The following is a 22,250-nucleotide window of genomic DNA, read 5'->3' on the forward strand; positions in this document are numbered from 1 at the left end:
GGAAGTTTCTCTATGGATGCTCAGCTTGCGCAGAGTTCTTCATTCACCTGATGAAAACGGTATCAATGATGGAAATTTCTACTCGAGCACTTAGTTTGTGCAAAGTTTATATCTAAAGTTGAGGCTTAGCTTGTGCAAAAGCTCTCCATTTGCCATATAGATATATATATATATATATATATATATATATATATATATGTTAATGATGCTAATATTGATGTGCTAACAATTATTAAAGTTCAATACTTATTATGTAATATAAATTTGGATATTAGTTATAATTTGTTTTATTGTTATATTGCATTTCAAGAATAGATGGAAAATAGGAAAAATAGTACTTGTGCATTGTTTGGATAATAATACAAATATTAATGATGGAAGTTTCTGCATGAAGGTTTAGCTTAAACAAAGTTTTCTATTCGCCATACGGATACCAGTTTAACAATAAAAGTTTCCACTCTCACTTAGATTGTGCACATGTTATTTATTTATGATATGGATGCCGTTGGCATCATTAAAGTTTATTGTTTAATATGTAACAAAAATTTGATTATTGAAGCTTTTTATTTATTATAATTTATAATATTGTTATGTTGCATTATAAATAATGAAACAAACGAGAAAAGACATATCTCACATATCGGTGTTAATAACGTCTATATTAATGACAAAGTTTCTACACAAAAGCTCAATTTGCACATAGTTCTTCATTCACTATATAAATGTAGATATCAATGATGTCAGTATAAATAATGGATTGTTATACTCGACCATCACTAAAGTTTATTTCAACAAAAAATTATCTATTTAAATATTCTTTTTGTTATAATTTGTTACATTGTTTTGTTATATTTTAAAAATAAAAGAGAGAGAGAGAGAAACAAAACTACACCATGTGTATCATGTGGGTTATATGCTAGTTTCTTCTATTATCATGACTTATCATATTTGTTATAAAAAATATACAGTGGTTTAAACTCCTTAGGCAAAAAACATTAATAGTTGATAATCTTTTATATTTTCTGAGACATGACCCTTACCTAAGTTGGGTTAGCCGCCTCCCAATGCTGAAGCTCGGTCCACAAGTGGGCTCCTGGCCTGTTTGAGCTGGCCCGCATCGGAGCCTGCCTCAACCATGTCCACATCCACGGCACACGGCCCACTGGTCCGGCCTGCTCTACCGCTCCACTGGGCCTGGCCCAAATCTCCACTCAACTCGCCCCCAACTCAAAGTTGGAGCTGGGTTGGCTCGCTCCCACCCTAGCCGGCGCCGAGTCTGAAGCCAAAACCCCCCTCTTCGGTGAGCTCTGGCAAGCCACTTTGGAGATCTTCCACCAACCGTTGGAGTCTAGTGGCGAGCCTGACAAACTTGGCCTGGTCCTCGAGAAACTCGATCCATAGTGGGTCGAGCTCGACCCTGATCTTGACTGAGGTGTGGACTTGGTCTTTTTTCTTGGGCGCACCCCGCTCTAGGCAGCCCTCGATTGTCGAATTTTGGCCATGGCCAGCTACTGGCCGAACACCAGCTTCCTCTCTGATCCCATCCCCTCCTTCGTCGGGGCGGCCATCTCGATTTCCACCATCATCAGGGTAGGGGAAACTCTACTATGATCTTCCTCCCCTAGAGCCGGCACCAACGGCGAGTGGCTGCAGTCCTCATCCCGGTGGCCAATCCATCCACAGAGGTAGCAAAATGCGGGGATATTCTCGTATACAAAACTCTGCCAAAACACCCTTTCTCGCCCTGAGACTAAGGACTCAGGTTTGAGTGGATCTAGGGTGTTGATTTCTATCTTCATCCGATTGAATCCGAGCTTCCGGGGCTGCTCGGTGAACTCATCAAGTGCCGGTGGCTAGCCGACCGCCACTATGATCTCCATTATCGAGTTTTTCTCCCAATATTCCAACAAGAGAGAAGGAAGTCGAAACCAAACCATCTTCTTCTTCACTCTATCCATGTTGGGAATGAAGTTCGGCTTCCACAGTTCCATCGCTAGAAGTTGGCCCGCAACCACTCATGGCCCGCCGGATATTGCCGAGTTCCAGTCTTCTTCGCACCAAAATGGGAGAACATGGTGGTCCTCCACTATTGGGAAAGCCTCCACATCATATTCCAGCTTTTTTCGAGATTTAAACTTTCGTGCCTCTTTCCTAGGCTCTGAGCGACGATCGCTATCGTCTCCCACACCTGCCTCACCAACTCCACCCTCTCCGCCGGTAGCTCCACCATCTCTGCGAAGTAACGACAGTGATTTTTGATTTCCTCCTCAGAGATCTGATGATTAGTCCACAGAGGTTGACGTAGAGCACCCTGTACTATCTCGGACAACGTCCAGGAGTCCACACCACGCTCTTAGTTCGGCCAATCCTCACTACCGGAGGAGCCCTTGACCCATTAAAGCCTATCACCACCTGTGTTTTTTTTTTTTTTTTGCTAAGGCGGACGAGTCAGACTACATAAGTACGGACACACCCAATAAAACTATCACCACCTGTTTGCCACACGAATTCTAAAGCCTCGCTCAGAAAGCTCCCCTTTTTTAAGGAATAGGATTTACAAAGCCAGCTCTCCAACCCCTTGCTTGATAACCTTTCCCAATGGAAGCCATTATTTAGGTACATTGAAATTATTAGAACCTCACCGTGGACCCGAGTATGGCCGTTCCCTTACTCGTAGCTATCTGAAAATCAGCACAACATCATAAGATTGATATCTTTAATTGAGAGCAGAGTTCCTTAAGCGGCTTCAACTCGCACTTCCCGCATTTTCATTGTGCTTTTCCCAATTATTTGAATGGCTTTGGCGCTGGTGGGGTGGCCCCTGAACCGTTTGATCATGAGCACCTAAACCAACCATACCTTGCTTTCTTGGCTTTGATGCGATCGTAAGCATTATCAGCAATAATACCACTTGTCTTTCTGCCTTTACCTTTTGGCAGCCCCACATTTTTGACTTCGAAAAAGAACATTGGAAGATCGGAGGCTGCCAAAATGCCATGGAAGCTATCTTTGGTGGCGATGTCCGCTTTTGTTTCTTTACAGACATTCTTTTGGCCTCTTGTTGTGTGTCCACTCAATTATCATCCATTATCTTAACTGAGCTATCAATCCTTCTACAAAGTGAAACTCATGAAAAAGATTCCAAACTTGCATGCATCACTTCAGTTGGCATCCCACTGAACAACCAAGTTCATGTCTTGTACTTGTAGTTATGGGAGGATATCCACGAGGGTTGTCTCGAGAGCTGACCATATTCACATCGAAGACGGTTTGATGATCGTTATTGGATAGATTTCAAGGCAGAGCCCAAACAGTGACATCTTGAGGATAGCTACATGGTGCGAATTGGATGGCTTTTCTATATCTGTTTCTTTTTCATTTCATAATATTTTATTTTTAATTTTGTAAAATATATTTATATTAGAATGGTATAATCTTCTATTCCATCAGGAAAAAAAAAAACAACTAAGTACACCCATAACTCGGTTTAGGTAGCGTTACATGTTTAATTCTTCCAATAAACTAAGTACTTTGCCGCATTTTGATCTTGATTGCAAGATGATTTTGCTGGCAATGGTAAACATTACAGTGTTCCACTATTGGTACATGAAGGCTTTTTCGACAGAGTTAGATAGATGGCCCGGCCTTCGACTATTGCAATAATCCCAAGGACACGACAACGCAAGTCGCGACAAGCCTGCATTAATTTCTTGTAAGATCTCCATGTGTGATTCAGTGGTGAATTACATCACTCGTACCATTTGCATTAAAACGGCTATCATGCGATGTACCTATAGATTTTATAGTACAGCAAATCCCGCACAGAAACGTTATCAGTTGGATCAGAAGGTCCAAGATTAACCGCTGTGATCGCGTATTACTTCGAAATATTTGAACTATAGCAAAAAAAATGAAGAAATCTTTCAAAATAAGCATGCATATCATGAAGTTAATAGGGTTGTAGATTGAGTGGTTGCTTATATAGACAATATTCTATGAGCTGGAGATGGAGAGTTGCCTCTGACACTTCAAAATATTCTATTTTTTGACTTTATTGAATGTATCAATTCTCATCAAGTATGATTCCTCCGTCCTAACAAAAAAAAAGAAAAGAAAACACCGGCACAAATATGTCATGGAGTTGTTTGACGGCTGGTAACTTGGAAAGAAGAGAAAGTGGCAATTTTGAGTGGGAAGTAAGATTGCACATTACATTCCCTAGTGAGAAATTTGAAAGGTGAGATAACATAGCCTGCCAACCATGACCAACCTTTATTCTTTAAGTAGGGATATATAAATCATGTTCAAGTAAATTATATTATTTCTTGAGATAGAGACTAATAAAATACCCATGCAATGTGGGAAAAATATAAAAAAAATGAATTTGAAAATAAATTTATTGTAGAATAAAGATTGAGTTATTCATGTGCGAAAAGTATTTTTAAGTAAAATAAAGAAAAGTAGGCAATAATGATAGGAGTATTTTGAAAATGAACGAGGATGCTATTGCTGTGGAACTTGAGCTGCTGACTCTTAGTTATTTTGTAAAATTTGAAATATTTTACATTATTTATTGGACTTTGTCTTAACTAGTTAGGTACTAATTTTAGAATACAAAGTTTTTATAAAATTGCACAAAATGCGTTTTATGATCTATTTTTAAACCAAACCAAGATTTAATATTGACTTTCTTTACAACTTAAATCTCACTTAAGGCAGCATAATTAGACCCATTTAACCCAACTTGATTGAATTGTATTTGTGCTTAAAAATTTAGATTAACCTTAATTAAATTTAGGTACTAATTTAAGAATACAATTTTTTTTTTTTTTTTTTGTAAAAACTTATCATGCCTCCAATAACATCCAGGAAACCAAAATGCTTTGGTGCCCCAACTTGGTAGTGCAAAAGTCAATACTAGTTGCACCACAAGTCGCAGGAGGATTGGTGTTTATACCAACACCCCTCTGTAAATGGCGCCTACGTCATGAATTGAACCCATCCCATCTGGATTTTTTATAAAGAAATAGTTTCATACATATACTATCATAGTGAGAATGGCTCATGTAGCTAGATCTCCTCTCAACCAATCTCTAGGTCCCAATGGATAACCATAGATCGGACTATTATTTACATAATCATGTACTTTTTTTTACACTCTCATATCTACATAAAGACAGACAGTAATGCAAATTGGATAGCGAACTATGTGGCTAATCATATTAAATTTACAATATAAATTTTTTGTAAAAATCTTCTGCAATTTTTTTAATATTTTTATTTTTCTATTTTTTATAGATGTATTTATACATGTTTTAAATAATTAATTCATCCATTCTACCAAAAAAATTTTTTTTATACATATCTCCATATTACTCCAATCAATATGTACGGATCTGACTTCTTGTATTAAAAAAAAAGCTTTTGAATTTAGACTAGAACAATCATAACCTATGATTTAATTTGTTTAATTATTATTTACAAAGTTGGTTACTGCATCACAATCCTAACACAATACCACGAGACACGGATTATATATGGGGAGGGGCAGTCCCGCATCCCAATAAGGATTATGGAAGAGAAATGACAACCTTTCCATCTCTAAATCAGGTCAAGCAAGAATACCAACTGTAAACATGGTATTTTCGTAATGCTTATTATGAATCATCAGCTGCGTTGTTAGTGTAATGTATAATCCAAAACAAGAATAAAATGCATTCAGCAATTGATAAAAATTGCTTCATATGATAAGTGCAGTGACATGTCATAATTGGTGCTATAATCAATGCCTCCAAAACTGCATTCCACGAGCAAACTGTCACCGTTGGGTCCAAACTTTCATAACAATGTCCAATCCATCACAACCTAGCACGTTGAAAGCAAAATGCAAAGTTTGCCCTCCTTCAACTCGAGATAGTGATGTGGAGACCCTACTCCACCCATGGTGCTCCCGATTTGGTGGTCTCGGTGGACCCATTTGAGCAGGGTTGATTTTCTTTTTTTTTTTTTTTTTTTCCACAACGGTGACTCATATGTAACGGATGTAGATGCAGCCAACAAAAATAGAAAATAAAAAACTACATAAAAGCTCAAAAAATGAAACGTAATTCGCTCAAATAAAATATTCGAAGTGGTAAGCTATAAAAAAAACAATCTAATCTGTATATATGTATGACCTGATAAAAACTATATTTTTTTAATAGTCTGCAAATGTTATGGAATAGTTTTTTTTTTCTAGCAGCATATTTTTAGTTCTGAATTTATTCAACCACGCCACCAAGGTGGTAGCCTGGTGATAAGAGGGTGATAATTCCATCCGAGTTGCCCAGATTCGAAACGCGCGAGGATATGCTTTATTTCCATCTGTACCAAGATAGCGCTAGGATAACGTACTTACACGTAAGGTGGTGAGCCCACGGATCGAGAAAGGAATACGAAAACTTGCAACCTGTATTGAACATTCTTTAGTGAAAGAGGGGCTGAGTGGAGGCTACTACACAGGTGGGTTGGTCCCTCCTTCCCTCCCTTCTATTATTTATAAAAAATATATATATTTGATCACCGTAACAGTCTCAAGATAATACTTTGAGAGCTGTGCAGTGCATGATACAACCCGATCGAGGAGGACAAACTGCGGTGCAGTGCTGGACGTACATGGATGGACTCGTGAACGACGAGATGGCCACGAGACAAACGCTACGGCTTTTGGCACGTAGTTAGGTTCACTAGTATTAAAGATGTCCCTTGTTCCATTCCCCTTGTCGGGGCCGTCCGACCCTAATCGGATGGCAGGGCCAGGACACCGTCCTTCCAGCGTCCGATCAAGGGACTGGAATACACTAGCCGTTACTCATGCTTACCAAAAGCTTTAATCCAGGAGATTCGATCCAGATTGTCCAACCGATGTCTCCCAGCTGGTACAGGCCCAGCTCTGGCTTATTAAAAGTAGGGTACGTGGCTGGTGACGCTGTACATGGGCCACCAGTGAGCTGTCACATGTCTCGGGGTGAGGAGCCTAATGAGGTGAAACCCCTAGCATCTTGTTTTCGAATCAGACACGTGCATGATGCAATTATATTCATACGTCAAAGGATGGCAAATAAAATAGTCACATAAATGAAACCGCTAGCTAATAAAGACTTGCTATTAAATGCAATAATTCCTCTAATAAAATAACTATCTTCGTCACCTAATGCCAATTCTAGGATATTATCTCTCGCCTCTTAGTCGGAATTTGGTCCATATATATATATTGGTCCTAGTCGAGGTGAGGATAGGTGGGTCAAGAGATTACGCGGCTTCTTCCTTCTCTATTTTTTAAAATAAAATTATTATTTTTAAATGTAATAAAAATAGTTAATTGTCTATATAACTATTAAAAAATATTTTTTTCATGAATATTTTTTTTAAGAATTCAAATTTAGATGAATATCCTCTTAAAATTTATATTTATCTATATATCTTCATAAAACACTGTTTTTGTATATATATACTCCTAATATAACAATTCTTCTAACATCATTAATAGAAATCATATTTATTTTAATTAAAAATAAAATAAAATTGTAAAATTATTTTTGTTTGTTATTACGATCATCTTATAAATATTTTTTGCGTATTTATTTATTAAAAATATTTTAGTTATTTTAATTTGAAATCGTTAATTTTTTAATAACGGTGTGGTACATATGTAAAAATAAGAATGAAAAATAAAATTAAGAATATATATTCAAATATTAATTTGAAAAAATATTTATGTAAAATTTGATATTTTGGAGGATATTTATAAAAAACATTTTAAAAAAATAAGCCAAGAAATTGAGATGTTTATTTACGCTGGGCAGCCGCAGGAGCTGCAAAATTTTTTGAGGTCAAAGCAGTTGAATCCACGTCGCATTGAATCGGAACATTCTAGCTCTCCCGAGGCAGTCGACATCACGTCATTTTCTTCAGGAAAATAATTAACACAAAGAGAGAAGAACAGAGAGAGAGAGAGAGAGAGAGAGGGGGAACAAAGTCAAAATAAAAGTCATGCTAAGATCCACCAAAAAGGACAGGCCAACTGCGACCCGCTCCAATGACTGAAAAATTCCAACGCTTCACGAATTCCGATGACTGTCTCCCGCGGCCGACGCATCCTTCCCGTCCATTCGGTGCTCCCTTGCACCGTTCCTGGAATTCGCTTCCCTTCACCGTGCGGTGAAAGAACTCCATTATATAATATAGAATAAAGTCGGAAGTTGTTTAGTGGTTGGTTAACGAATCAATTAGCTTGTGGTGGGCTCCACGGATAAAGCGAGTAAGTTGCATTGAAAAGGCGTGGGGTCTGGCCGAAATTAATTAAGTGATGGACTTTCTTAAAAGGAAGTCCCTCTCATTACCCTCTAACTGCCGGGGATCATTCGTTGGTTTCTAGAATTTCCCATCTTGGTGACATCATTATAGACTTTTGATAAATAATGGTGGGTGGTGAAAGATTAGCACCGGATAGACTTTTTCACTTTCCTTCATCTAACCCCCCATACTTTGTTTCTGTTTAGATTCACTGTAGGACCTTTTCCTTTCAGTTTTCTATTCAAAACATGGGTGGCAAGTTCATGTGCTCTTGACCTTTCTATTCAAAACATGGGTGGCAACTTCATGTGCCCTTGACCCTTCCAATCAACTCTTGTATTTATTTGGGTCTTACATGTTACTTTTATTTAGTTTGACCATTTACAACAAAGATGATGACCTTGACCTTGGAGAAGAGTTATGCTTTTCATAAGAAGATTTACCTTCTCCGAGGAAGATAATAACCTAGAGAAAGAAAAAGAAAGGGAGGAAGTGATTTTTTTTTTTTTATTTTGTGGCAATAGAAAAGATGTTCATTAACTAATCCATAAAAAGACCGATGACTGCAAAGGGAAGACAAATAAGGTAGAAAACTGACTTGCATGATATCCGCTCTGACAATTTGAATGTTGGGCCGAGCTCTTCAAAAGTTCCATTTTTTTTTTGTGTTTACAATGGTGAAGATAATTCTTAGATCAAAGAAACCATGCACATTTGATGATGCTTCCAATCCTAATAATACAAAACAATATATTTAACTAAAAGATAATTTATTTTATACTAAAATCTAAAAATAATGAAAACTATGATCCATTTGATCCTAAGACATCTTCACCAACTCATTTCTTCTCATTAGGTTCTCTTGCCACAAGTATATCTTATCAACAGATAATATATGATCTAGAGTTGAAAAAGGAAATCAGTAAAACAACAATGCAAGCAAATATCACAATAAGATGTAAAATATCAACAAATATATCAATCTAAAAGAAGACATAATTTATTGTATTCTAGTGACCAGAGTCAAACAGTTAGATGCAATACACAGCGTCCGACATTCATTAACAGTGGATAATCTCCACATTGATACCTAGGAGTTCGCAGCTCAGTACATAAAACAGCTATTAAATGAGCTTATTGTACCATAAACTTGAAACTTACGATTCCCCGATCCAGGGGAAAGAATATAAATTATATCCTGACTCCTGAGTTGGGTCCCATGAGTCCAAACCCGCCATCCACCGTCCATCAACAATCAGCAGCCTTTATTTCATAGGAGTTGGTAACTCAAGTGCATGAATAAATTCATAAAAAAGTACATGAATAAATGAATATGATATGAGAAGACCAGAAGGGCTTATCTACAAAAATAGAAATGGATGAGGGCCTTAAAAAAGAGCCAAGCTAAAGACTCTCCGCGGGACACCAGAACACTCCCCTCTTCAAAAGGCCGGAGGACCGCTATACCTTCCTTCCTTCCGCGTGCCGGGAAGGCGCTCCTCGTCCCCCTCCGCTGCTATGGCCGCCCCCGCCTCCTTCTGCATCTTCCGATCGCTGGTGGAGAGGGCGGACCGGAAGTTCGCCCGCGTCCGCGACCTCCCACCCTACGGCCGCGGACCGCAACTCCTCCACTATTACCGCAAGGTCTTCAAAGCCTACACTCGCCTCTGGCGGTTCCAGCAGGAGCACCGCCGGGAGCTCGTCGGCTCCGGCCTTCGTCGGTGCGAGATAGGAGAGATTGCCTCGCGCATCGGCCAGCTCCACTACACCCAGTATCTGAGGACCAGCGAGGTCCGGTACCTCCTCGAGGCCTACGTCTTCTACGAGGCGATTCTGAGCCGAGGGTATTTCGAGGCCGAGAAGGGGTCGTCGGCCTCGTCCTCGTCGGCGGGGCCTGATCTGGGGCTGAGGTACAAGGAACTCAGGTTCCATGCGAGGTTCTTGATCGTAGCCATGCTGCTAAACCGGACGGATGCGGTGAAGCACCTTGCCGAAAGATTCAGGGCTCTGGTGGAGGAGTCGAAGGCTGCTTACCCGGTATGCCCAAATTGGCTCGTTTATCTTAATTTGCTTTCCGTTCTGTTTAAGTGTGCATGACATACTGGGTGTAGTTTTCTTTTAACTGCGTATATACTTAATTTCCTGCAAAAGATCCTCTTTTTCATTGGGTTAAAAAAATGCTTTTGGTTCATAGATTATGTGAAGACCCACGACCTCACCAAAAAATAGCCGGAAAGCTAGCCGGAAGGTATTGTTTATATTTCTTAAATCTGCATAAATAACCAAGATCTATCCGGTGCATTACTTATGTGGGACTAAATACACGCCCATGTTCTCACAGTCTCCCTTAAGACCTATTTTCCTTGCCTGGGTCCAAATCCAGTCAAATCTAATCACAAACACCATGATCAGCTTGTGGTCATTAGAGATTAGAATATGGTTTAATGTGAAAAAAATGTGAAAAAAAATCTTACCAAAGTTTTTATTTTCCTTTTTCCAGTGTAAAGAAACTAGTAGGATATTACACCTGTTGGATAGTGATGGCATGCTGTTGGGAGAACTGAATTGGTCGTCTAACCAGTTGCAGGCATTATCTTATTTTATCTTTTTTTTTTTTTTTTTCTGAATTCCAGTACTCTGCAGAAGAAATATGGATATCTTCTGTGTTGAACGCTCAGAAATTATTAGATTTCTTTTTTTTATTATTTTGATTTTATGGTTGGTGATTGCTCGAGCATGCTTCAGAGTCATTTTAACTCATCAAAGATTTCTGCTTGATGAAACTGCTGCATTCATGTCTTCAATGATGATGACAACCCATTAACGGAACAGAATGTTGCTTTTCATACACCAGTGTATTAGTTATTGCTTGAAAGATAATACTGTCTTGGTCATGGAGGTTCTCTGCCCAGATGGAGGGCCTTCACATGCATAACTGAGTCCAAACCAACTTATTATCCAACATGTCCAATTAGACTGAAAAGCTAAGTGGTTCCACTCATTTCAAAGTAATGGTTGAGTTGATGGAATCCCAGCTCTGTTCAATGCAAGAGAGTACCTTTGAAAGACCTAATTTATCTCTATCCACATATTTATCTCATTGCACATGATGAGGTTTACCTCTTCTACTCTTTTTCATCAAGGGACAGATAGTTACATGCTCATAACCTATCGATTACATTTGAATTGGTGGAAGGTGAACATAAAATCCTTCTTGAAGATGGCCTCAGAAATACCTCATGCCTAGCAATCTTTTGGAAATTTACTGTTCTCAGTCCATGATAGATTCCTGCTTATTTAGTTCATTACATGTTGATATCCTCCCTGAATTGTAGATCAGACTACCAACTACATCCTTGTCTTGTTATTCCAAAACTTCTAGTCGTGATTTGATCAAATATCTTGGAGTTCTGCACAAATGGTTCACTAAAGTATTATGTGTCTGCCATGAGAGAGCTTGAAATGAGATTTATTTAAAAGATTCACTAGATTAGGCACCCTTTATTATAAAATCTTTCTTTTCCTTTCCTGTGTTTGTGATGATGCATTATAATGTCTCATCATTATTCTTTTTGATAGTAAATCTTCGTCATTATTAGCATGAAGACATGTTACCGTACTCTTAAATGCTCTGTTTTTTGCGAGTCATGATTCCAGGCAAGTTCTGTAAGTTGCACTATGCCATGTGCAAATTGTGGTGCTTCTGCTTATATGCCTAAGAATTCTTTTCATCGGTATTTCAAGAATTCTTTTCATCGGTATTTCGTCTGTCTTTTGCTGCATGCCTTTTCCTTTGTATTTGCTGATCATATTTGCAGAACTTATCCATGGTCACTGTTCTTAAACTGCTTGTTTATCTCTTTCCAATACATTTTTGTGTCATATATGTGCACATATTATCCATATTATCCTTTATATAGTCTGACGGGGACTTCAACCTCAGAATATTTTTAATTTGAACACTCACCAACCAAATCTTGTTGTTGTTGTTGTTGCCACCCAGGAGACTAATTTCAAAGAATGGAAGCTAGTGCTGCAAGAAATAGTCAGGTTTTTGAAAGCCAATACAGCTTTTACAAAGACCAGGACTTTGAGATACCATGTACTATTTGATTCTCATCCATCTTCTGTTCCATATATTGCACGATTCCATGCAAATAGGATCTTGAGACTGCAAGATGCTTTGCTAACAAGCTATCATCATAATGAGGTTTGTTGATTTACAGCTTCTTCTCTCTTTTTTCTTCTTCAAGATAACTCACTGTTTTAAGGATCTCCAGTTAGATCCGATTGATATTTTGGAATATTTAGATTTACACGTACAACACATTGGTTGACGACCTATAAAACATTTGTGGATCATATCATTAGGCCATCGTAAGGTAATTCTTCCTTAGTCTTCATCATGTTATCCTCAATTTCAGGTCAAGTTCGCAGAGCTTACTTTGGACACTTTCAGAATGCTTCAATGTTTGGAATGGGAACCCGGTGGATCCTTCTACCAGACTCCTGCAAAAGAGCCAACTGATAATGGTGCTTTTCCTGGTCAGAATGGAGCCTCCGGATTGATTGACGTTAACCTAGCATCAGATATAACAGATCCAAGACTGCCTCAAAATCCACGGAAGGCTATTATTTGTCATCCTTCTGTCTCTCATTTGATTGCGGTGAGGACTCAAGCTCCAGTAATTATTTTTGTTCTTTCCCAGTTTCAATTTGTTGGTTTTAATATGACAAATTGCATTTGCTTTGGGCTGCTGTATCGTGGTAAGTGGTACTGGGATTATAAACTTGTCAGACTCAGATTGGATTCATATTGGGTCTGAATCTAAAGCTTTGCTGATCTGGACACTCATGGAAAAAAATGAACCCAGAGGAAACCTGCTAACTGATCAGATGCAGAGCTGATGATGGAATAGGCAAGGTCGACGAAGGTTGTAGCTGTATGGATAGGCATTTGAAGAAAATGAAATGAGTTACGATAATGAATAGTCAGGTGTGAATGTGTGATGTTGTGTTACTCCAAGGTTTTTTGAACCCAATTTCGAAATTATCACATGGATCTGACTTACCAAGACACATCAGTCTACTTGCTGATTTATTTGGTGTTTTGGGATTTCTCATGTATATCTTATGGTGGATGAGTACATGCATATTACAAATAATATGTACTCATGCTGACATGTGCTGATGCTTTCCTTCTTCAGAAGAATCCTTGGAAGAACAAAAAAAAAAGATAAGTAAATAATTAAAGATATCTATATTAGGAGAATAGAGAAGAAAATCATCTCCTAGTGTATGCGCCTTTTTAAGAAAAAAATGCAGTTCTTTCATGATCTCGTTTGAGGCAGTAACGTGACTGAAAGCTAGTAATGGCAGCCTATCTAAGCAGGAGAGTAAACGGGTTGTGATGCTGAAGGTAAATATCAAGACTGCAGAATAGCCTGCATCCTAATCTGTGACTTGATGGTCCAGATAGAGGTTCCCCTTGGATGAGATATCTTGCCATATTATACTGCAAGACATCAAGCCTTTCAGCTTGACTTCCTTGATTTGATGTTCAACCATCCACAGATAAGACTTTCGAGCCGTTAAAACCTCACTGCAGCCTCAGCCAACTGATACTGCTTCATGGAAAATTTGGTACGTTTGCTGTGGTGTGCATAATGGAGAGAATTGGAGGGAGTTGATTGAGGGAGAAAGTGGATTGCTTGGTAATCTGTCTAGAAGGCTTTTAAGTCAATCATGGATGGTGGAAGCTTTTTGTTTGATGCTCTAACATGGTAGTATTTATTGATTGTATTTTATCCATTGCACTATACAAATACATTCATGCGTCCAAGCATATATTGTATCTATGTATGTGTGGATATATATTTGTACAGCTATATTCCTGGTTTAGTTGTGCCTTATTTTAAATTATTACATATTGTAATGTGTTGGGACTCTGATAAGGTCATATGATGTATCTGCAGGTGATTGCAGCAATTTGTGAAGAGTTATCTTCGGATAACATTTTGCTAATATATATATCAGCTTCAGGTTGCCTTTTGCTGTAGTTAGTGCTTTTATCATCTGTCATTACCATCTCTTTTTGTGACTTTAATGCTATCTTTGCAGGGAAGACTGACCAGAATACTGCTTTGCAAAGAGATATATCTGGAAGTTCATTGAACTTCTCAAAACAGAATCGTGTATCCCAGATTTCTCGTAAACATGATAGTTCACTGCCTCAACCTCCTGTTGGCAAAAAGCCAGATTCAAGTGCCTGTTTAGGTAGTTATCTATGTCTAGGTCCTCAAGGAAGTGGAGGTATGCTTCTGTTATGTCTGCATTATATATAAGTTGACTTCTGTTTGAAACTCAACCTTGGTGAGATATAGTAAAAGCCACGAGACAGGCATACATGCCGGATTCTATGGATATTCCTAATCGCATTTCCTTATGCCAGGTTTGAACATCCTTTATCCTGAAGATTTGCTTCCATTTACACGAAGACCACTTTTTCTCATCATTGACAGTGATAGTAGCCATGCATTCAAGGCAGGTTTGTCAAAACTTATTCTGCACTTACTGCTCAATTAATTTGGATCAGTAACAAGTAAAAACTAAGGTTTGCTGTCGTAGTTGATTGATATAACGAACATGGTATAAATATAGTGATCCATGTTTTTATTCAGATGTCTCTCAAAACTAAAATTTATAGGTATTATGAAGGTGACTTTGAGTATCGGTTCTTGGGTAATATTGCCCCTTATTGATTAAATCCTTTTCACATTCCAGACATAAAGATTGATGGTGAAAGTAACCATGTTTTAGTGAGGTCACACCTTGTTTTAGTTGAATCACACCTGAATCCTATTTTCTAACTAAAAACTAGATGTTAAAAAAAAAGGTTTGATAGACACTTGGAAATAATTAAAAGTATTTATGTATGTTATAGGTCCATCCTTAATCCTAGTCATGCTTTCTTTTGATATAATGTTGAAAGCTAGATGCTAAAATGCAAGATCTTGGGTTCATAAATTGGTTGCTTCTTGATATGTGCTAAAAAATAGTATAATAAACATCATAAATAAAATTAATATGACCTTGATGGCATTACTATGACACCAGGTAATACTGTAGCGAGGTGGTATATGCCATTATTGTCCAATTGTTACTAATGTCTCAAATTCAACAGAAGAGCTGGGAATAGCTAGTTTGCTGCATGGCCACGATATACAATGCAAACTGCCCAGGCGGGAGAGGTGAGCTGACTGCATGGAGGCATCTTCATGTGAGCCTATGTGAGATGAAGAGAATTGATAATTATCATTCTCAGGGTGCTGGAAAACAGATAGATAAACCAGTCTCTTTTTTGACTGTTCACAGTTGACACATCAACAATAATGAATAAGACTTTATCGATGTTTATAACTTTCAAGAGATTACAATGTGCAACAACAATCTAGTGCATATATCATAAATTATTTGGTTTATTTGTTCTCCTTGGCGACTCAGGATTTCATTAAATTAATATTTTTTATATCCTTCACACCTATTCTTTCCTTAAACCGCAAGATCATCCCCTCACTTCTCTTATTGTACTTAAACAAACTCTTCGGCAATGCTTGGTTACAAAGGGGAAAGGAGTCTTATCAATCAGAGTTTGAGCCTTTAAGGGAATATTTTCGTCGAATTAAATATGGAAAGAAAGTTGTATTGTTACTCATCAGTGGCAAAAACAATGGAGATGTGGTCTATAGTGGTGATGGTGTCATAAAATGGTGGTGGCAATGATGGTGGCTATGGCAGTTGTGGTAGTGGTACTGTTAGTATGATAATGGTGATGGTGGCAATCATGAGGTTAGTTCATTATGCAATGATGGTAGCATTGGGGTGATGATGGTGGTGTTAGCCTTACAAAAACAATGAAGTCCAAAAAGGGATTTGAAGATAAAAGTTAATTCTCTAGTTTTGCTTTTGCCCAAACTTATATCCTCTTTCTGGCATGCGAGGGATACTAACACCTAACATTTTCACTTTGTTTCCTTTGCCCAAGAATCCTCTTTCCAAGTCAACTTTAGAATATAATGGGAAAAATTAAAAAAATCAAGCATATGAGGAGAAATTTATACAGAACAATCTTCATTAAATTACGCTTCTCTTTCCTTACTCCAAAGCATTATCCTGCCACTTGTTTTTTCTTAACAAAGCCTTTGGGCTTGGCTATGTGTTTGCAGAAAAAAGGGAAAAGGACCCCTTTTTTTCAATTCGAAATTGAAGAAGAAAACTGTGTTTCTTCATTAAATTAGTGATATCATTGGGGATGATGTGGTCTATAATTTTGATGTTGTGATGCCTGTTGGTGATGGTGCAACTGGTGGAGATGGAGGCTGCAGTAATAGCGATGATAATGATGCTGTGTATTGTGGTTTTTGCTATGATGGTGTTTGCGGTTTGAATACCGTTCAAGGCAATAGAAACTTATCTCTTTCTTTACATCATATTTGGCATTCCTACTAATCATCTATGATTCATTAGAGCAAACAGAGTGTCATTAAGCTTTTTTTTTTTTGGTACAATGACATTAAGCTATTTAATTGTAATATTTCATGCTTGTAGAGGATAGAAACTTGTTGCAGCTTCATCTGAAAGAAGACCATTGCACTTATAATTATGTTGAAGTTTAAAACTTCTTGCATCTTTGGCTGGTCTCTTGTTTTTTGTTTTTGGCAGTGATGCTGTCTCCTACCATGATTGTGTTATCAACATTAGAAATTTTAGTTAAGTTCTAAAACATAAACAACCCTTTACTAATCTTATTAATTATTTTTTAATTTGTTTTAAAAAACGAGATCTGTATATGTTATTACACGTTCTTAACTACAGCCTTGTCTAATGCTCATTTCTAAAATTTTCAGGCTATACATGGTGCAGAAAGGGGAGAAGCAGCTGCCCTGCTTCTTTCGCCTGAGAGACCATCATCAGTATCTGCTGCTGATCTAATGTCTAATGGAACCCAATTTACAAATTTCCTAACTGCTCCACTTCACGCCTTTTGCCAATTAGTTGGCCTTTCTTCTGATGTTGAAGCTGTAAGCTGACATGATGCTTCAGACTTCCATAAATAGGTTAGCAATTGCTTGATCTGATGTGTTCATAGGCATTTCCAGGATGTTTATAGCAATGCAGAGGGCATACTCTCCTCTGCCTTAGCTGAATGGGAGGTAATACTCTGCACATGCAGTTGTCTCAATCAGGTCTGGGCGCAGGTTTTACCTGATCCATTTCTACGGCGTCTGATTCTAAGGTATTTGCTTTTCTCATTTTACCTGCTCATGCACAATTTGGTTCTTTGCAATCTTTCCTTGGTCACAACATGAAATATCACTGTCAAAATTTACCTTGATAATAACAGCATGTCATTGCGGGGGCAAAGCATGGATGTCGCTTTACTCCATCACAAACTGGATCTCTCTAACATTTGCTGATGTAAATTTTGGTGAAGGGATACTTTAGGAGAATGCATGTGATAAATATGTGTCCTGTGCACTACTTGAAACTAATGGACGGATCTGAACATTTTTTGACTTAAAGTTTGACTTGTCCTTTTTCAAACGAGGCAAGTACATTCTCTTCCTTGAAAATTTGGGTTGGGATAAATTGGGGGATCTGAATTGCTATCTCATTCTTCTTGAGCTGTGATGACAACAACCATTTGTCTTCGCATCAGCTGAGCTCATTAATATGCCCTTACTGTTTTACATCTAGAGAAGCACTCTTAATGATATTAAGTTAACCTGATCATAGTTCTAGAGGCAGGTAGCTTTGTGAACGGACCATTACCAGGCTGTCAGTGTTATGGAGTGCTTGTACCTAAAAACTCATTATTTTAGCCTCCATCTTTTTCCACCATAGAGTGTTCCTTGTCATTTAATATTGCAGCACTGCAGAATTACACCATGTTAACATTATCATCTTGATTTTATTAAGATTTTTGGATATCTATTAGTTCATGTTTGCATTCATATTTGGATATACACAACGCCATTTATTAGTTTCCTCTGGTTTTCACTCTTTTTTCTCCCTGTATGTTTTATGTTGTGCTTTTGCTAAGGCTTGTAGCTTGCTCATGGTGTTTTGGACCAGGTTTATATTCTGCCGAGCCGTACTTTATCTCTTCCATCCTCTGGAGAAGGGAAGTCCACATCTACCTGATTGCCTCCCTAGCCTTCCTGAGTCTGTCTCTCCAAGTTCTGCAAAAACACAAGTCCATATCCTCCAACTTGCAGAAAACTTTGGGGTTGTCGACCATTTTCACTTTCCATATTCTGTCAGAGACTCGGTGCGGAATAGATAATTACTGCCAGTGTATAACCTTCTCTATATTAAATCATGGTAAAAAAAAAAATAATCATGGTAAATAGAATCCAATCATTTTTTGATTGTTTTGCATCGATACACCCCGGATCGTCAACTCTGCAGGTGGTCTGCTGGTCAAGGGGCAAGACACAGGAATTCTGGCAATGTTGCCAGAATGCCAAGGGCTGTACCCCTTCTGCTGGATTTGCGGGTAAGTTATTGTTGTTATCGTAGTGTGTGTTGGCATGTACAACTCCAACGTTTTTACCAGGAAAACAGTGAATAGGGTCAAAATGTTTGAATAATCTTGTACACGGGCTAGTTTCTCCATGTGGAGATGATTTCCAATTTTAGCAGTGAATTCATCTTTGGCTATGGAATGTCAAGTATTAGATCATGCTTTGATTATTGATCATGTATCTAATTCATGCCTAGTTATTAAATTTGTTGCAAGAATGCATGACTTACAGATTATTGCTAATTAGAATAGGCTGTAGGGAACGCTCTTAATCATAGAGCAGAATTCATAGAATGGAACTGTCGCATTACATGGGGTTGAGCACATTCCATTGGTACCTCTCTGTTCTAAGGAGGTTACGGCTTTAAAATCTTGTTTCAGGAATTTTTGAATGTGGAATGATTTTTCGGGCATTTAGATCTCGATGAGTACTATGCCGAGGCTTGTGAAGCCATTTCAAAACAAACTTATCTACTGAAAATATTCCATTGAGTTTGGGACAGGGCATTTTAAAAGATCACTTTGGAGTAAACAAATCACAAAAATTTATTAGAAGTGTTTTCACTGTAATCTTTCTTCCTCGGAGAAAGGCCATTTGGATTTATTTATTTTTCTGGTTGACCAACCATAGACGATGCCCACGCATGATGTTGACCATACGTGGAGCAAATTCAATTTGGAGGTCCAAAAAAAAAAGGTCTTCTCGGTAGATTCCAGAATGTTTTCAAGCCATTAAATCTGTTTACGGGACGCGGTGGTCCAAACATGGTATAACTTGGGATTGTTTAAAAGAAGGTTGGGTAACTAAGCGCTCGTTTAGTTTGCGGAAAACATTTTTTCTTATATTACTTCTGGAAAATAGATTTTTGAAAAGAAGATGCTTGAAAAAGTACTTTTGACATGTTTGGTTGACAATAGAAAACTAACAGATTTTTAGAGTACTTATAGTTAGCTGATCATCCATTTGAAAAAGTTATGTGTAATTTCTATTATATCTTTAATAAAAATTAGGTATTTAATGTCTTTTTAATGTTGAATGGTTTTTTTGAAAAAAATAAAATGGAGTGATTTCCGGTTCATGGGAAAGTAACTTTTTCATGTTTCTCATGGGAAAGACTTCTTCATGAAATGTGGGAATTATATTTTAATGAAAATACAACTTTTCTGTCTCTCTCCTCTGAAAACTCCAACAAAACAAGAAGCATTTTATTACTTTTCTGTTGACCGCATTTTTCTCTCTTCTTTTTCCGCAAACTAAATGAGCCCTAAGGGTCTTGTATAATCAGGTGGGTCCTGACACTAGTGATTAGTCTAAAACCCTAGGTGGTCGAGTTAACTTGATTTATACGTTGCTTTTGTGGTGGCTCGATTGTGATAGTGTTATGCGGAGATATCTTAACTTATGGCATGTATCCCGCTGCTTGTTGCTTGCCTCTCTATTTCTATGTTATACAAATGGCGATGAGCAAGAGGGAGGACAAATTAAAAACACGAAGGAAAGGGGAATGGCACGGACACGTACCATCTTACTGAGATGTGGGCAGGTTTTGAAGTGTGGCTGAGGAGACGCAGCTGCTCTATGATATCTACAATCTATCAAAAGAGCATGTATCCTATCAGGCCATGCACGTATATAGAAAGATGATGGATCAGTCGCTTGACTAGATTGCCTTTTATACAGCTTAGCATTCTAGTGGCTTCATTTGGACGGCCTACGGATCCGTGCCGGAGTTCCGGAGCCACCATTATACCAAAAAAAAAAAAAAGTGGAGAGAAGGACTCCCTTTTAATCATAATCCCCGTCTCGTCGCATGCACGTGCATTGTGCATTTAGTAAATTAATAAAAAATCGCTCTAATAGCGTTCAAGTTATAACATCAATAGAGTGGGCTCCAGCTTTTGAGTAAGCCAAGAAAGGATATTAAATATCTGACAAAAAACGAAAACTAAAATATGAAATAAAGAAATGTAAATTAGAGGATAAGAATTAGAAAATAGAAACCATAAAGTTTAAAAACATAAGCTAGGATAAGAAAATTAATTAAATAAACCATAAAATAAAATGTATAAATTTTTTAAAAAATTAAAAAATAAGAATATGGTTTTTAAATGTAAATTTGAATATATGAAATAAAAATCTAAAATAACTGAAAAATATTTTGTATCATTTATTTTAAAAAAATAATAAGCAAAATATGAAAAAAATATATTCATTTCATAAAAGGGAGAGAGAATGCTTTTACACACATACATACACATATATTTATGTATGTTTGTATGTATGTATGTGGATTTTAAATAAGTATTAAAATGATGAGTAAAAATACTAAAATACTCTAAGAAAAAAAATTTATCTAAAGCAAAACTATTATTGCCGGTTTGTGTTTTTGCACTTTGTAGGCTATTATTGCAAAGCAGAGAAATATATGAGTTTCGCATGAATAATTTTATTTTTGGTTTAAGACCATCAATTTTTTAAATTGTTTTCGGGAGAGAAAGAAGAAAATTTGAAAAAGAAAAGCATGTACTTCTTTCGTTTGTCTTCATCTTCTCCATTACCTATCATTGCACTGCCTTGTGCGTTAAGGAAGGAGAAGAAGAACGGTTGCACTGCCTTGCGTGTTAAGGAAGAGGAGGAAGAAGAAGAAGGGCGAAGAAGGGGAAACTAGCTGGCTGGACGGGCTAAGGACACCATGGCGAGCGGATGGTTTGCGCGTGTTTGCATGGGGGGGTTGGCATGGTGGGACATCAGGAGAAGGTCCCAAGAGAGGAGGAAAGTAGAGTGGAAGGAGCGGAGGGCATATAGGAGAGAGGACCACAACCTCTCTCTTCATTGATTAATCTACTAGCTCGCTCCTATTGTTATAATTTAGAAAATTTCTAGAAATCAAAAATATGTAAAAAAATTTGTAGTTCGTAAGGAGAAGTTATTCCATGCAATGTATGCACTATGTGGTTATGCATACCTGGTGTGGTTCAAATCTGGCCCAAGGGTGACCACACTGAAGGAGTCAGGGAGCGGCCGGAGTGCGGAAGAAGCCGGAAAGAGCCACCTTCTGCGACCCACGATGTACCTGCACAAAGCCTCACCGGTGTCTCCGGTGAGGGCCCTCCGACGTTCAAGTTAGAGTAGAGTTTTTTTATATCCAACCAAGCTAGGGTTCCTAAGGCGTTACTTGTTGAGATCCTTTATAATTCTGATAGGAGCACTTAGGTGGCGGAGGTATGGCTCGTTTCCATCATGAGAGGGAGTGGTGCGCAGCCTGAGCTTGCTTGTGGCGCACGGTAGAGTCTGCCTTTGGGAATGGTGAGATGTTAACAACCATAGTAG

The 22,250-nt window shown here is 37.9% G+C and overlaps 1 protein-coding gene across 6 annotated transcripts; it reads left to right on the top strand.

Annotated features, from left to right (window-relative positions):
- The first annotated feature begins 9,655 nt into the window (after window positions 1–9,655).
- LOC103707961 (uncharacterized) lies at window positions 9,656–19,124 on the top strand. Of its 6 annotated transcripts, XM_088711586.2 has the most exons (10): window positions 9,664–10,371; window positions 12,338–12,544; window positions 12,759–13,001; window positions 14,310–14,376; window positions 14,455–14,646; window positions 14,786–14,877; window positions 17,241–17,414; window positions 17,493–17,629; window positions 18,469–18,717; window positions 18,805–19,124. In XM_088711586.2, the coding sequence occupies exons 1-9, from the start codon at window positions 9,853–9,855 to the stop codon at window positions 18,677–18,679; spliced, it is 1,842 nt and encodes a 613-aa protein (XP_088567712.1). In that variant the 5' UTR covers window positions 9,664–9,852; the 3' UTR covers window positions 18,680–18,717; window positions 18,805–19,124. The 6 variants fall into 6 exon arrangements, 2 of the variants coding, with proteins under 2 accessions (XP_088567713.1, XP_088567712.1); XR_015973567.2 differs by lacking the exons at window positions 18,469–18,717; window positions 18,805–19,124 and adding an exon at window positions 15,518–15,584 and having other exon boundaries at window positions 9,656–10,371; window positions 14,786–14,881; window positions 17,483–17,619; XR_015973566.2 differs by lacking the exons at window positions 18,469–18,717; window positions 18,805–19,124 and adding an exon at window positions 15,518–15,584 and having other exon boundaries at window positions 9,657–10,371; window positions 14,786–14,881; window positions 17,241–17,450; window positions 17,567–17,629.
- Window positions 19,125–22,250: the final 3,126 nt, after the last annotated feature.

This window comes from Phoenix dactylifera, chromosome 15, assembly GCF_051530095.1.
Source record: "Phoenix dactylifera cultivar Ajwa chromosome 15, Ajwa_hap1_PhDact_Kaust_v1.1, whole genome shotgun sequence".
NCBI lineage: Eukaryota > Viridiplantae > Streptophyta > Magnoliopsida > Arecales > Arecaceae > Phoenix > Phoenix dactylifera.